The sequence below is a fragment of the Neolamprologus multifasciatus genome, chromosome 18 (assembly GCF_963576455.1).
Source record: "Neolamprologus multifasciatus chromosome 18, fNeoMul1.2, whole genome shotgun sequence".
Lineage (NCBI taxonomy): Eukaryota > Metazoa > Chordata > Actinopteri > Cichliformes > Cichlidae > Neolamprologus > Neolamprologus multifasciatus.
In genome coordinates, this window is record NC_140456.1 from 29,162,879 (window position 1) to 29,178,893 (window position 16,015).

General features: G+C 41.5%; 1 protein-coding gene across 4 annotated transcripts in view; it reads left to right on the forward strand.

Annotated features, from left to right (window-relative positions):
• The window catches only part of cdh24b (cadherin 24, type 2b), a 170,674-nt gene that overhangs the window by 124,131 nt on the left and 30,528 nt on the right, over positions 1-16,015 (forward strand). For all 4 annotated transcript variants that reach the window (XM_085142077.1, XM_085142076.1, XM_085142079.1 and 1 more), the window contains one exon: positions 6,410-6,591. In XM_085142077.1, coding sequence (XP_084998203.1) covers positions 6,410-6,591 — 182 coding nt within the window. The remainder of the gene's footprint in view (positions 1-6,409; positions 6,592-16,015) is intronic.

A 16,015-nucleotide genomic window follows, 5' to 3' on the forward strand; every position in this document is an offset into this window, starting at 1 on the left:
GCATATGGCAATGGGGCCAGTTCATGGCCCTTTAGAGCCATAAGGCCAGCAGTGAGCTTAATGCGTCTGTCACATTTACTGCTTGTTATGTGTGCAGAGAAAAGTCTGTGGTGCTAGCTAACAGCTAACCACTATTTAACCATGAAAAAAAACCCAACTTCCTTTTGAATTTCTGTGAAGCTGTTTCATTTGTGCCGTTATATAATCTCCACTGAGAATCTCCCAGACCATTACAGCAGCGGGCACAGAAGAACTGCGCAAATAAGCTAATATTAAATGAATGTCGTCGAGGTGCAGGATTCCAATCAGACAGTGAAAAGGATTTAACACGGTCTAACCAGGTAGGTGTGGAGATCATAGCTAAGAAAAAGAAATATTACTTTGAAAGGCAGCTCAGTGAAAAATGGGAAAGTGTTTGATTCACTGTGGTTTCATCTTGATCAAGAGTTTGCTCTAATCTCATCAAACCCATCTTGGCTGCTGTGTTTTTAGAGAATTTCTTTCCTCTCTGTGTTACTGTGGCTTTACAATGTTGAGTCTTAATTTGACAACTCTTTGTCAAATGACAAGGTCATTAATTTAATTTTTTTTTTTTTTACCCCTGCCGAATCTGTAGCTTTAAATATTTTAATATGTGATCTAAGGTTACATTTCCCCTGACTGATTGAGTTGAGTCTGAAGCAGTCCTGAATAACTTATCTCGCAGATAGATGACACAGAGAGGGTGACTCCTTGTTCTGTCACTGCTAATTTGCAGCGCTGTTCATTTTATGCAGAAAAGAGTTTCCATCTGTCCCTTCAGACAACAAAGTAGTGAAGTGGGAGCAACGGCAAGACAAAAAGGAAATTAGTCAAAGGCATTTTGTATATGAACCAACTGTTATAAATCCACACAACTTCAGTTATTTAGTAAATCATCCACATTTAAGTGATGAAAATATATTGCATGCATTACTGCTGGACAAGCATTTGGATAGTTTTTACTTTTTACCTATATTGTTGTTGTGAGTGTTGACCTAAATAAATACAAAGGATCACAAATACAAAGAAAAAAAAAGCAACAATTACAGCCTCAGTTTTTAGGTTTTGCAGTCCCTTACTGCGTTCCTGAGGGTGACAGCTGGAACAGGTGATGTGAAGGACGCATCCCACCCAGCATGGCGTCTGTTCCAGATGTTGCCCTCAGGAAGGTGGTACAGAACAACAAACACTAAAACAAACAGACTGAAGAACAGCACATATCCCAGGGCTGTTGTAATAATTCATAATAAACAATAGATGACATTGGTATGTCACCTTTTTACTAACTTGTACAATCTTCAGCTTGTGCATTTAGTAATGATTCAAGCGCACACACACACAGATAGCTGTACATATCTATTTGTTTATATTTTTGTAATGTTTGTACTGCATTTACAGGTAATTCTTTTTATTTTTTCCTGAATAGTTAGATTGCTTTCTTTGCACTGACTGGGACAGCAAATAATTTTGTTGTGTGTTTGTCACAATGACAGTGAAAGAATAACTTCCTGCGAACTTCAATCACTAAGGAAATAATGCAGTGTTTGTTGCTCTGGGTGAAATGAACAATAAAGAGGGTGGGGCACCAAAAACCTCAGTGTAACTGTAACTTGGTTGGTTGAGAGGAGGGTGGATTGATCAAAATATCGATAGTACTAATACCAATGCTGGTACTGTTGTGGGACTGATACAACCGCAACAGGATCAATACTTTGTTTCTGTCTTCTGTTTTGTTTTTTGATGAAAAAAAATACACCACAGACATACACTATGAAAAATGTCAGTGTTGACAGATAGTATCGACCGTCACATCTATTTTTTAATATCTCATAGCACTTAAAAGTGCTTTAGGGCAGACCTTCCCAAAGTGTGGGGCACAGAGCCATTGCGGGGGGGGGGGACAACAACTCTTGGACACTGCTAGCTTGGGGCAGCCACAGAAACGCAAAGCAGGAGCTGAAGCATCGCTGAATATGTTTCCAAACCAACTTCATTCTAAGCCAAAGACTAGAAAATATGATGAAGCAAATCTTCCCTTTGGCATCACCTGCACAAGTTCCGAGGTAGGTCTCCCCTGCAGAATTGGTCTTTCCTTCGTCAGGAGCACGCGCTGGACTTTTCAAATCACGGGCAAACAGTATCCCAGATTCTTGATTTTTAGTTCACAAACACTTGTTGTAATGACTAACTACTGACATTTTGGAGATGTTTGCTCTTTATACAGTAAAGTTACAGCTGGATACAAATAATATCAGGCTGATCCTGCCACGATTTGTTCCCCGTTCAAATCACGGACAAACAGCATCCCACAGTTGTTTATGTTTTTAAACCCATTTTGCACAGAGAGGCATTTTTTGAAAAATGTATTGATAGCAATGTTGAATATTATTACACAGGAAAAAAACAAACAACTACACGTAAAATAATCACACCGTGACGCCTCTGCCTTTCTAAATGGAGAGACAGTAACTGCGTATATATATAAGCGTGTAAAACCTGAAGATAGATTAACAGTATTTTGTCTCTATCTGCCATTCTGCAATCATCTTATGTAAACAATAACGTGGCGCACAGCGTGACGTGAAAAAAGGCACATACCTTTGGCATTGCGTGATGAACTCTGTATTCTTGTCCACACGTAAAAGCAAAAAATGAGTTTTTACTATTACCTGTAATTTATTGCAGATTACTTGTATTTGCTTAATTGTTTACTAAATGTTTGAGGTGTGAAGGAAACCGCAATAGAGCAATGAGTGTGTGTGGTTGGAGGATGTGTTTGTGCGTGTGCGGGGGAAGGGGCGAACATTTTTCTTGTGAAACAAAGGGGGGCCTGGCAAAAAAAGTTTGGGAACCACTGCTTTAGAGACAGGTACAGTTATAGTCCAGGTCTTCAAGAACAACAGGAACACACACAGTTTCAAAACACAAGAGAAACTGGTCCTTTTTTATTGTGTTAATAATTATTGTCAAAAGTAAAATCACAGTGATTTAGCGGCCATTAAAATGTGTTCAGAATATGCAAACTTATATTGATTTTCATGTTTCTTATAAATGATGACACTGATTTCCAATTATATGCTACCTATGTAATGTAATTGGAGGAGCTTACATACATGATGCAGCCGTAGCTACATGACAGCTCTCTTAAAAATGTGCTTTGTCTTGCAAATGTTCAAATTCAAAAGGGTCAGTAAATGAAAATGTGCTTGAATGAAGTGAAAAAATTATACTTAAAAAAAGTGTGACATGTGCTAACCACCAAAAAGCTGTAAAATAGTTGAATGAAACCATAAGCACTCGCAATGAACTATTTATTGCTTTTAATGTTTCATAGCGAGACAGAAATGCTTCAGCCTGTGGCTTTGCTCGGCCCTTCCAGAACATTTGAGGGTGTAAACCTTATCAAAGCACCATCAAGACCCAGCCTGTGGTGTACCCCAAAGTGATATTCCCAAACCCATGAAAAATAAAATACAAGTAAAGAAAATGAGAACTATTTGTGACATATTGTTTTTTTTTACCTACTGTAATGCCCACGGAAGGACAAATTAGCTATCCTTCTCGTGCATCAGTTGCTCAGATACAGGATACATGTAGGAATAAAAATATCCTGTGCTTCTGTAACAATGTGCAGTTCAAAACGTGTTCAAAAACGCAGAATTGCATCATTTTTTTCTAATGCTGCTCAAAAATTTGAATCCTTGAATCAGGCTTGTGGACAGCGAAAGAATGTGTTTTCCTCTCAATGCCTCCCAGAAGGTCTTAAGATTTGTGTTACCTGAAAAAGGTGACAAGCTACATGTTTCATGCAGCTTTCAGGGCCCTTTGCCCTCCTTGCAGCATAGGCCAGTGACAAATTCTTGTGGGCTCCAGGTCCGCAAGTGTCTTGTGATGTTTCTTGTTGTCTTTCTGAGGGTATGCCTGTGCCATCCCTACCTCTTCTTCCATGGGCAGTAAATCCCAATGCTGGAAGAATAGAAGCATTCTGAGGGCGACTAACAAAGTATTAACACTGGATGGAAATCTCTGAATTTTGCAAAAAACTTGTGCGAAGTCTTGAATAAATGTTCTCTCAGCTTGATACCATTAGTTCAAATTGGTTTGTACTGTGAGAACAGTTGATGTGAGAATAGCTCTATGATATCTTTATAGAAGAAAAGTAAAGCAAACATTTAGAGCCAGCACATGCAGCACACTGTCTGCTGTTTCAGTAGCAGTTGTCATATCATCTCCTGCCAAAACTAGTTTCTTCAAAAATGACAATGTTAATCTGTTATTAAATCAGCAACATCATAGTGTTAACTGAAATGTTCTGAAAACTCAGACTACCTTCAGATTTAAAATTGCTGTTTCTGTAAGAGTGTCTTGAAATTGCCTTGGGAAAATCTGAATAACTGAACAAGTAATATATATATATATATATATAAATTAAATATTTTAAGAGTGTCTTACGACTGATAATGAATGCAGCTGCTCGTCTCATTACTGAGCGGCGTGTCTCTAATACCCCTGTCCTTGCTGATCTGCATTGGCTTCCCGTTAAGTATCGCATTCAATTCAAAATCCTGCTGCTCACCTTCTGAATTATTAACAATATAGCGCCAAGCTACCTCATTGAACTACTTAGATTATACACCCCTACTAGAGCACTAAGATCATCTTCCCAGTCACTCTTGGTACTGCCGAGATCCCGGCTGAAGACTAGAGGTGACCGCGCGTTTGCCTTGGCTGCACATGACCTATGGAATAACCTCCCCATCGCTATACGCAAGTCCGATTCCATTCAACCCTTCAAATCGCGTTTAAAAACCCACTTATTGAGCCTCGCCTTTTCTACCAGTTAAAGCTCGCTTGTTAGTTAGCTTAATGCTTATTCTTATCTTCGGTTTATTCTTAATTATTTTTAATCATTTTTAAATTTTTGACTGTTTTATCCCCTACACTTATTGCTCTTTTATGCTTTTATATGCATTTCTTTTGCTTTTGTGTTTTAATGCCATCTAACCTGCTAGCATGTTTTGGTACCTTGCCGTAGCCCTCATCCTTCCCTCTTACTTCATCTTACCCTCTTACATGTTAAGCACTTTGGTACACCATTGGTTTTAAATGCGCTATATAAATAAAGTTGTTGCTGTTGTTATAAAACCAACTTAAACCTTGTTATATTGGCATCAACTTATCTCAGAGAAGCTTTGTTGTTGAGGTTTCACAAGCCTGTTTTATCTGACTTTAACTTGGAGGACTTGTTGGAGGGAGAGTACTGCAATTACTAGTATGAAAGCCCACATTACAGTTTTGACATTAACAGACTTGGAAAGACAACAAACACGGTGAGCAATAACGTTGGTTTCCATGGATAAAAGACTTTGATGTCTGTAATCCCGATCCACAAAGTCACATAAGCTCACAAGTTTGTCTCACTGTGATGTTGTCAAATGTGCCGAATTCTTCAGATTGCGTGTTGTGGGACCAGACACTTGTCAGGGGTGGGCTATCTTTTACTCCGTCAGCCCGGTGTGTTTGTGTGATGTTGTTCTCGCTCACATTTACAGGTCTATCTGATTCCTTTAGCTTTAGCTGAGCTGATAACAGCCCTGTTTGAATGAGCTTGTCTGTTCTGTGTGCACGTACCAAATGGTGATATCTTACCTTTTCCCTTCACTCACTTTCTATCTCCCCTACCTCACTTATTCTTGTCGGTGGCCACTGTGTGCGTGCTAGGACAAAGGTGCTATTTGAATTTAAGTGCATGTGCGTCTGCTTTTTCTGTAGAAATATCAGTTTTTTGGGTCCTCCATGCTTTTATCACATAGGTGTGCCCGATGGATGAGAAGAGGAACATATTATGTAAACTGCAAAGCCAGCAAAAGGACTGATAACGTACTGCTTTAATGGGCTGACAGCTAAACATAAAGCAACACACATGAACGAGCCTGTTATCTTGATTAATATGTCTCAGCAGAAGGAATGAATGGACAACTCAGAAAGCCAGAGCAGCTTCTCTTAACTGTCTCTTAATCTTTTCGTTTTCTTTATCTCCTTAAACCCTTCTGTTTTTTTAAATCTTAGGCTCTTTTAATTTAGTTTTTTTTTTTTTTAACAGTAGGTTTTCTGGCCATATTCTACCTGTCTTTTAATAATATCTGTGCAGAGCACTCAAATGCACACTCTGCTTTTATCTCTCTCCTTCATTCTCTCACTTCTTTTAATTTAAACGCTGCCTTATCGCAGCAAAATGTTATAAATATTGGCTGAGCGCAGGTGGGGAACAGCAATTTGAATACACTTCAAAAGACAAAATTAAATGTTTAACTGACAAATGAAGCGTATCAGAGCTAATGAAATGACAGCGCTCCTCTAATATGTGCCGTTGCGTGTCTCTCCTCAGGTATGTGGTCCTTCTCCGTTTCCGAGCTGGCCATCCCGGGCGCTGAGATAGGACGCATCTCCGCAATGGACGCTGACCTGGGTGAGAACGCCAAGCTGGACTATACCATCCTGGAGGGGGAGAGCGGGGACACGTTCAATATCACCGGACTGAACCAAGAGGCGGTCATCACGCTCAACAAGGTGAATGAAGGATGACAGAGACTGAGGGGTGGACAGATGGAGGTAGATATTGATGAAAGAGTGGGCAGGAGAGGAGGGAAGGGTTTCGTAAAGGTTACCACAGATAGTGGCTGAGGAGGAGAAAACCAGAGCTAGAAGTATGAGCAGTTAAAGAGCGCACATATGGAGTCATTTTGTAAAGGTAAAAGGCAGCAAAGGAGACAGGAAACAGATGATGAGGGGGAGGACAGACAATGACACGGGTAGTGTAGGCCGGTCTGTAGAGAACAGTTTTGTTTTGAGTCGAAGCACAGCTAACAACATGCTGCCTAAGCCTATTAACCTGGAATTACCTGGAACTAAACAATAATGCTATATAAACTCGCACAATTCATCACTGAACAGCCCTTTCAGCGAGGACTTTAATACAGCTGAGCTGCATTCTTCTTACCTGTTTTCCTTATTTGTCTCCCGTCGAGGAAGAGCGTATTGTTGGATTTTTTGACAAATGAATCTCTGGCTTGATTCCACTCACTGCGAACCAGGCTCTTTCTGTCAGCACGTCCATCTGTTTAAAGCAAACATAATGAAATATCTCCGCAAAACTCAATCCAAAGCGTGACGCATCCAAATGCAAATGCTTGCAGTGGCAGAGTGTAATTTTTTCGAGGCGGTTTGTCTCCGGCCTTTTAGCACATCCTTGCATGAATTGCAGAGCATTTGCATGTACAAGAGAATCAATACGGCTCTGGCTTTCTATTTTGAGTTCAGTTGGAAAAATGCTATCATGCACAAATGATAGAACAGATCATTAGCCATGCAAATGCAGTCTATATGGATGTCATTTAAATATCTTGCCCTGTGACAGCTGGGATGTGCTCCAGCCCACCCCCCGACCCTAAAACTGGATAATCGGAAGAGAATGGATGGATGTATATTGTGATATACTATTAAAAAAATCATGGTTTGTGTTAAAATAGCTGTATTAACTGCATATCACAGCACAAGCCTCTCCTTCATTTTCTTGGTTATCAGGGTGATGAGTCCTGTAACCAGCGTGAATCCTACAACATCTAATTGTTGATTGGTTACATGAAATTAAGCCACAGGGATGCCACAAATACATTTGAAAAAAGAGATATTTTATATTATTAACAAGAAGGAACCAAGTTGTCTACATAGACACCATTGTGTTTATTTTTGTAAATGATGGTCTTATTTACAGAGTAAAATAGATAATAAAGCAGGGTTTGCCTTAGCGGATGGTTAGCTTGTGATTGTCTAGACATCACTGTATGAACATGCTGTCTTTGGTTTATCAGTCAGAACCATCTCTCACTCAGGGATTCATGGTTCATGTCTGGTTTAATAAAAACGGGATTGCAACAGCCACAAATGCTCACGTTGAGGCTTTAAAATGAGAGGCTGCAGCTGTTGCATCTATTCTTTATATACAGTCTCCTTTTTAACCCCAGCAAGAATCAGCCCCAGTTGTTTTTTTAATGCAGGCTGCAGATGGATAGATCCCTTTAGTGTAAAGCTAGAATTTTTGGTTTCAGTCATTCCCTGAGCTGCCTGCCATGCTGACTGATCGCCTTTTTGCACAGGTGTATGTGCATTGTGGAAGTGATGACTGCCAGTGTGCCTTGTATCTGTATGAGGAGAGGAATCACTCGTGCTCGTGTGTAGTGTGCATATGAGCAGGGCTGTGGGAGGCTAATGTGAGCCATGGTGCTTTGATTTTAAATGAGCTCTTCAGAAGTGTCGAAATACATATGAGTCGCCTTTATTGTTGTTAGCCGTTTCTCTGACGTGTGATATCAGTCACTCAGTCAGAGAGCGTGTGCTTCAGCACGTGTTGTGCCACGTGTGTTATACTGCCAGGTGTCATACCCATGAAGCTGCAACAAAAGAGAAAGCATAATTTTGCGTGTGCTTGTGATCACATGTAATATGATCAATACAATGAAAAAAAACCACCTGTGTAACCAGCGTAACGCATTCTTCCTCTGCGATTGAGTATTAAAATCGTATCAATGAGCGGCACACCGCACAAGGCCACGTGTCCACTCACAAAAACAAGCACATATTGTAGACTTTCTTTCACACAAGCCCACATACAAAGTCCTGATGCAAAAATGAAAAATACCACAGCTAGCACACCAGATCTGCTGCTGGGAATTCAGCGAAAACTTCAGGAAATTAGTTAGTCTGTTTACAATAATGAGTGTACAAATGTGAAAATTCTTTTTGTTTTTCATTTACTTTCATACATTTTTTTATTAGGAGCTAACCCTGGACCTACAAAATACACACCCTCCATAGAAAGCATTGAGATTTGGACTAACATATTAGTCCAATTGAATTTACTGGCAATACACTGAGAAAAATATGGAATATTTCCAGCCACCTTGCTGAGTACACCTGTACAACTGCGCATTCATTTAGAAATCTAATAAGCCAGTGTTTCCCAACCTTTTGGAGCCACGGCACATATTTCACATTAGAAAAATCGCACAGCACACCACCAAACAAAAATGTCACAAACAGCATATTGATTATTTTTCCCAGCGGACCAGGTACAGCAGAATGGGGTGTTTGTCCCCAGTATACCTTTCCTGCTTTCTTCTGAGCAGTACTCATGCTAGGGCCTTCATCTGCGTCAGAGGTTTCTACAGGACTCAGGTCAGATTGACAACTTTTTCAGACTATTATGTAATTTCTTTTTCAACGTCTTCTGTTTTACTAGCAGTTGGCAACCCATTTAATTAGAGCAGGTAGTTGTACTGCCCTCTAGTGGAAGAGAATGTAATTGTTCTGCCCGTTACTCACGCTGGTCGCTTAGAGTACTGATCAGGTGGAATCAGACAATCTTCTACATCACATCTGATCATTTCTCACGGCACTGTAATAAGCCAATCATATGGCAGCAACTTTTTAACATAACAACAAAGGTTATTTTAAAAATAACATTTTTATTGTCCTGTGTTTATGGATTTCCAAGCATGTATTGGCAACTGGGACGGTTGCAGTGCCCTCTGGCACTATTCAACATCAACATTACCACATGGTTGAGGGGTGTTTCTCCCACCTGTCTTAAAATTTTTATTTACTGTCGATTAAAAAGGCCGACACAGATATATCGACAAACAGCTTGCTTCTGCTGATATATCAGCGTGTCTGAGTAACTGCTGATCCAGTGAGCGAGAGGCCAGAGGCGAATGGCCAGACTGTTTCCAGCTGATAGGAAGGCATCAGTAACTCAAATAACCAAGGTACGCAGAAGATGACCTCAGTAGTTTACTATTTAGTAAAGAAATTAAATTACTACTAATAATAATAATACAAAAAGCAATGCTCTTTTTAATTGTACATAATGCAAAACAAATGCCATATACAGGCAGCTATAGTACATGATATGGCTCATTGTATGCTCAGACTGTCTGTGTGTCTCTTTCAGAATGACTGACAGAGCACTTCAACACTAAATAGGGCTCAATTAGTTCCATCTATTAAAACTGCATAGGTAGAAATGGGTGCTTTTGACTGCGATCCCCCAGGACCCCAGTACATTTGAATGTTTAAAAAAGCACTAGTCACAGCAGATAGCAGGAAACAATGAGTCACAAACTGATTGGCCAAATAGTGACAAACTGGAGCAATAGATCAAAGCATTTCTAAGATGTGACAAACACTTTGCCTCTGGGGCCTGTGTGAACCCCCGTCACCAGGATGAGGTTTTTGTTTGGTTGTAGCATGTTTGACTTTATGGTAGCGCTGAAGCTATTTCTTCAAAATTTGCCACACTCCTCAGCCAACCCGGTGAGTTCTATGCCAGAGTGCTGGAGAGGAGAATCCATCTTTTAGCTGGACAATGCGGTTTTCTTTCTGGTTGTGAATTGCTGGACCAACTTTTAATCCTCTCGAGGATATTGGAGGATGCGTGAGAGTGGGCTCATAATACTTGGCCAGTTATTCCACTGTATCCCTTTGGGAAATTTCCTTATGGGAGCTTGGTTTGTATTTGCTGGGAGTAAATTAGAATTTTTATATTTTAAATAAGTGGATGTAAAAGTCTATCTTTGCAAATGCACACGAAGCTTCTGAAACCTTTCCGCATCACTTTTGGGAAATGCAAACTGCAACCTGGCTAAATATGCAGGAAAAACAACAACAAAACAAAACAAAAAAAAAAGCTATTTGTATTCAAAAATTTATGTTGTTTTTATTTTTGCTGGTGAGTGCCTGACTGCACAAATGTTTTGGTTGGTGTACTGAAAGCCATGCAGGTGCGCATGTAAACACTTGAAATTTCTGTGAATTTATCATTGTGTCAGTTCTCAGCCTTGGGTTTGCAGGATTCGTTAAAAACAATCCGCACCCAGAGGTGGCGTGTAGAGCAGGATTTCCAAGTTCCTTTGAAGAGACGCGCCGAGGTAGAGCAAGGACTGGATACGGTGAGAGGTGCAAGAGAAAGAAATCTAAGCCAAGGACCTGGGAACAAGGCGAAAGAGTGCGGGTGAAGAAGGAAAGAAACGATGGGAGAGCTGAAGGAGGAATGTTAAATTGAGGTCCTGCGAGGCGGTGACAGCAGAGAGTGCAGTATAACAAGGGGGTTAGAGGAAGAAGCACCCGAGAGAGATGCGCAAAGAGACAGGGAGAGAGACACAGTGACAGCCATGGAGAAATTAGCTCAGCTATAGGCTGCGAAGCACAGGAGGTTAGAAATACCCATCCGGAGAGACAAGCAGACAAAAAAAGCAGAAAAAAAATAAATAATAAAAAAGAGAGGTACAGTTATTAGGAGAGGGGGAGACAGCATGGCGACAATAAGACAGACTGAAGAAGAGTCGGGGAGAATAGGTGAGCATCAGCATGTGGTGAATGGTGAAAATCACATGTAAACAATTACACTAAACACCTCCCACCTCCAGCGTTAGCTGCGCTGGATTCAGCCACAGACGCAAGGCAAAAAAAGTACAATTAATATTTCAACATGGCCTCTGCGCTGCTTTACTCTCTCTGCAAAGGCACCAGAGAAATAGATTAGAATAGATTAGAGCAGGCTTGCTGTTCCAGATAAATAAAACTGGATAATCACAGGTTACATGTGGATCAATTCTGAATGCTTACAAAGTGGAACATATATTGAATATTTACAGATGCTGCAAGGCACAATTTCCTGAGTATTTACAACAAGCTGTAGCCCCAGCAGTATTGGGATTTAGGTGGGGGGGTAAAGGTGGGTGTGTTACACAAACTCTGTATGTGAATTTAAAATAATCTGACTTCAGTAGGTTAAAAGGATTTAGCCTTTCAGGGAATTCATGCATAACAAATGGAAATCATGTATGATTGGCTACGATTAATAGAATTAAACAAACAAAGCATAAAATTAGCGCTAAGCTCCCCCTCAGTTTATACTTCATGAAACAAACAAAATAAATAAATAAAACAAAGTGTGTGTGTGTGTGTGTGTGTGTGTGTGTGTGTGTGTGTGTGTTTTCAAGCGTGCGTATGTTTGGGTTGCGTTAATAATGACTCATATGCCCTGCTGTCCGTTTCCCAGAGTCAGAAGGCTTTCACAGTGCGAAGAATTTAAACAGAGGAGTGAGATGATCTGTGCGCCTCCGGAGAACAAAGGATTTCCAAGTGGAACAATTTGTGTTGCCACAGAGCCGGCCTTGACCTCGCTGGTCATCTCGCTGCTGTGGGCTGAATCTCTTTAACCGCTGATCTACGGCGTGCATTCTCTCACAGGCAGAGATACGGAGAAACAAACACGCACATCTGCACAAGCACCAATAAACCACACACATATATATAGATATACAGGCACGCATCAATATTACACACTTGACCTCGCAGCTCCCTGTTTAAACTTTGGAGATTGAAGAAAAAGAGCTACACGGAGAAATAATCGCTTATCTGAGGGTGGGGAGGGCTGCGATGGTAGGTGGGTCGGAGCGGCGGGAGGGTTAACAGCCGATTAGAAGGAAACGGGGTCAAAAGAGAGGGGAGAAGAGATTTGGGGTGTGTAAAATAAGACAGAGAGAGAGAGAGAGAGCGTAAACGAAGGACGCGGACAAAAAATCAGAGTCTGGATGGCGCCCCTTTGAATAGAGAGGAGGAGAACATCCCTGTGAATGGGCGAGGGTTAGGCGGGGACACGCCATAGAAAGCTGGGTCATTAACAGCCTGTAAGTCTGGGTGACGACTGAAGCTGCTTATCATTGCTTATTTACTGTCAGTCCCACAGAGACACCCCCTAGCAATAAAAAGATTTCCCCCCTCCTCTATTTCCACTCTTCCCGTCGCCCCTCTCCTCTTCCTCCTCCCATCATCATCAGCCCCCCCCCCTCTCTCTGCATCTTGTTACTCTCCCCGTCTGATCTCCATATGTCCAAAGAAAATGCACGGGAGACACACAGGCTCACATGCAAACACACACACGCGCGCCCTCCCCCACCCAATATCTGGCTCGCTCCCTCACCTCGTCCTCGCTCTGTTTTGTGTCTGGAGGCCATGTCAGACAGTGTGTGCTGTCTGTGGCTCTGACTCAGCCTAGGTCTGCCTCATTTGCATTCACACATGGAAACACACATTTCCAGACGCAAACAGGCACAGGCTAATACACACATCAACAACCCATTCAGTCTTTTTGAAACGAATTTCCTCTTTCCAGTTTCCTCTTCTTCTATGGTCTTTATTCTATTCCTCTCTGCTCCCTGACTGGTCAGTTTGCTGCAGCTATTTACGTACACATCGATTCTAATGAACGTACACATTCCTGCTAATAGATTTTTGATACAGCATGCGAGTGAGGCCACAGACTAAGGAGCAGGTAATTTCAGAATTAGGAGAACACTTTGCACAATAGTCATTTCTTGACATTGCTCTGCAGCAGTGCCCCCTAATGGCTAGTGGGTAACATTCGGGGGGGTCGCCTGCCGGTTAAAGCTACCTTGAATTTTCAGTCCACTAATCAGAATGAAATTAACTGGAGCAAGAAGTAGAAAAGAGAAAGACTCAGCTAATAGGCAGAGGTGCTTTACATGCAAATCAGACAGGTGATAAAGGGTCTAGCGTGTCTGGCAAGCTGAGGTCACACACATTAAAAAACCAGAGACTCTGAACACAAACATAACATAATAGCCCAGTTTTCAAAAGACCTCATTACACATATACTGAATTAAGCAGCATCTGTGCAACAAAGTGGTATCACTTGACGCAACACTAAACATGTCACAACATCATTAAGAAGAATCTGGCAGCATCCCAATTCAGGAGGTTCCTTTTGAGGTATGTTTACGGGGGGGGGGGGGGGGGGGGGGGGGGGGGGGGGGGGGGGGGGGTGCTGTGAGCTGTGTAAGCCTCCTATTTGCGTGCTTTTCATTTCCTCCTTACCTGGGGGACAAGCAAGCTCACGCGTGTGTCAGTTTGCAGTTATTATTTCCATATGCTCTCACTTAAAACGCCTGGCTAATCCTCGGTCACACGCCAGCAGCGTGCCCAGGATTATCTGTGTTTGTTTTCTCACGCGGAGGAGAGATTGTGTTAATCTCCTCACAGGGAAAGAGAGAGAGAGGGAAAGAGAGATGGGGGAAAAGAAAAGAAGAAGAGAGACCAGTGTGTTGCTTGTGAGTTTTCTTAACAAAAAGAAAAAATTGAAAAAGGGAAGACACGAGACCTCTGAGAGTGAAATAAGACAGAAGACGAGACAAGTGACAGAGGGATGGGGAGGCAGCAGAGGAAGAACAAAGTCAAAAGGGAGATTTAGGAGAGTCTTTGTTCTCTCAACTCTGCAGTAGTGCTTGTTGGCAGAAATGTCCAAAGCTGAGTTTGTCATCAGACAAATGATGTATGATCTTGATTTAGAATGCACAAAATCAAAAAGGAACTCAATCTGCCAGGGACAGCGGGGTGCTGAGCGCACACTACAGACCATATATATACACACTGTGCTGCGTACACCCACTCGCATGTGTGCTCACCCTAAATCACACAGGCTTCCATAACCTTTTTTTTATTTTACATCTACTACGGTGAAGGCAGGGAGAATCACCTCCTCAGGGATTAGAAGCCCCAGCCGCCCATTAATGTACAGTTATTGTACAGTACGCTCAATGTGCGCGTGCACACTACCGCGCACTTTCTCAGTCAAGCGTGCAGGCCTATGGCTCGGCCTCTTTGGGGAGAGATGTATTATGTATTGCCAGTCTTGCATGCAGGTTAGCTAATTAATTTCTGCTAACTGTGAAGCAAATTTTAAAAGGTATAGAATTTGAATTTCAAAACAGACCATTGGAGCACCGCATCACAGGACACGAGGTTACACTTGTAGAGCGCGTGGGCGGGGAAGCAGAGGGGAGTGCTAACTAGGAGTGAGGAAGTATGTATGTGTGTGACGCTGATTTAATGATTATTTTCAGTTTGTTGACTCTTCTGGGTGAATATCTGTAAAGGACAGGAAATCAAGCCTAGTATTAAGTTTTGAAATTGCTTGTTTTGTTTAAACAGTGTAGAACAGAGAGATTCGTCAATTTTCAGTGATATAAAATGAAGGAAATCTACTGGGGAAAAATCTAAGAAAATCAAGGTGAAACATCACAAGCAGATTAACTTAAGACTAAATTCATGTACTGATTTTTTTTAGTACAATCCCTTTATGGCATTACCTTGTTAGACATTTCCCTTTGACAGTGTTCTTTACAAGACAAAATCACCCAGTTCTGCACAAAAACAAGTCTGATTCATTATCACGTTCATCCACCACGGTGTGGGAAAACCTCAGGCAATTTATACTGTATGTTTAGATTCTTATCCATCACATACAATACCATCGGAGAGGCATTTGATTGGTCCTAAATTCATTCTGCAGCAGTGCAACAACCACAAACATGCAGCCAGAGTCATAAAGAACTATCTACAGTGACAAGAACAGATGGTAGAGCCTGCAGCCCTGGTGTCAACATTATGGAGTCTGTCTAGGATTACATGAAGAGACAGAAGACATCGAGAAAGCCTAAGGTCACAGGAGAACTGTGGCACCTTCTCTGACATGCTTTCAACAGCCTACCTGCCAAGCAAAACCTGTGCATGGGCATCCAGAGGACCGGTGCTTTTCTCAGGACAAAGGGTGGTCACATTAAATATTCATTTGGTTTACATTCTGTAAGAAAAGGCAACTTTATGGCATTATTTCAAAGGTATCCAAACTTTTTCTTTTCTTCATGCAGTAAGCAGCTCTCAAAGGTGCAGGCAGGAAGTAGAATTAAACAACATAAGGCTCGGGGGCCAGAATTGACCCTGAAAACACTCCAGTATGGCCCATGGGATGGCTTTTAAGGGCACAAATTTTGGACTTTTAACTGTATTTTCATTTGTTTTTTTTTTTTTTACTGATAAAGACCTCCTTAAAACATTCATACTACATCTAAGTAAG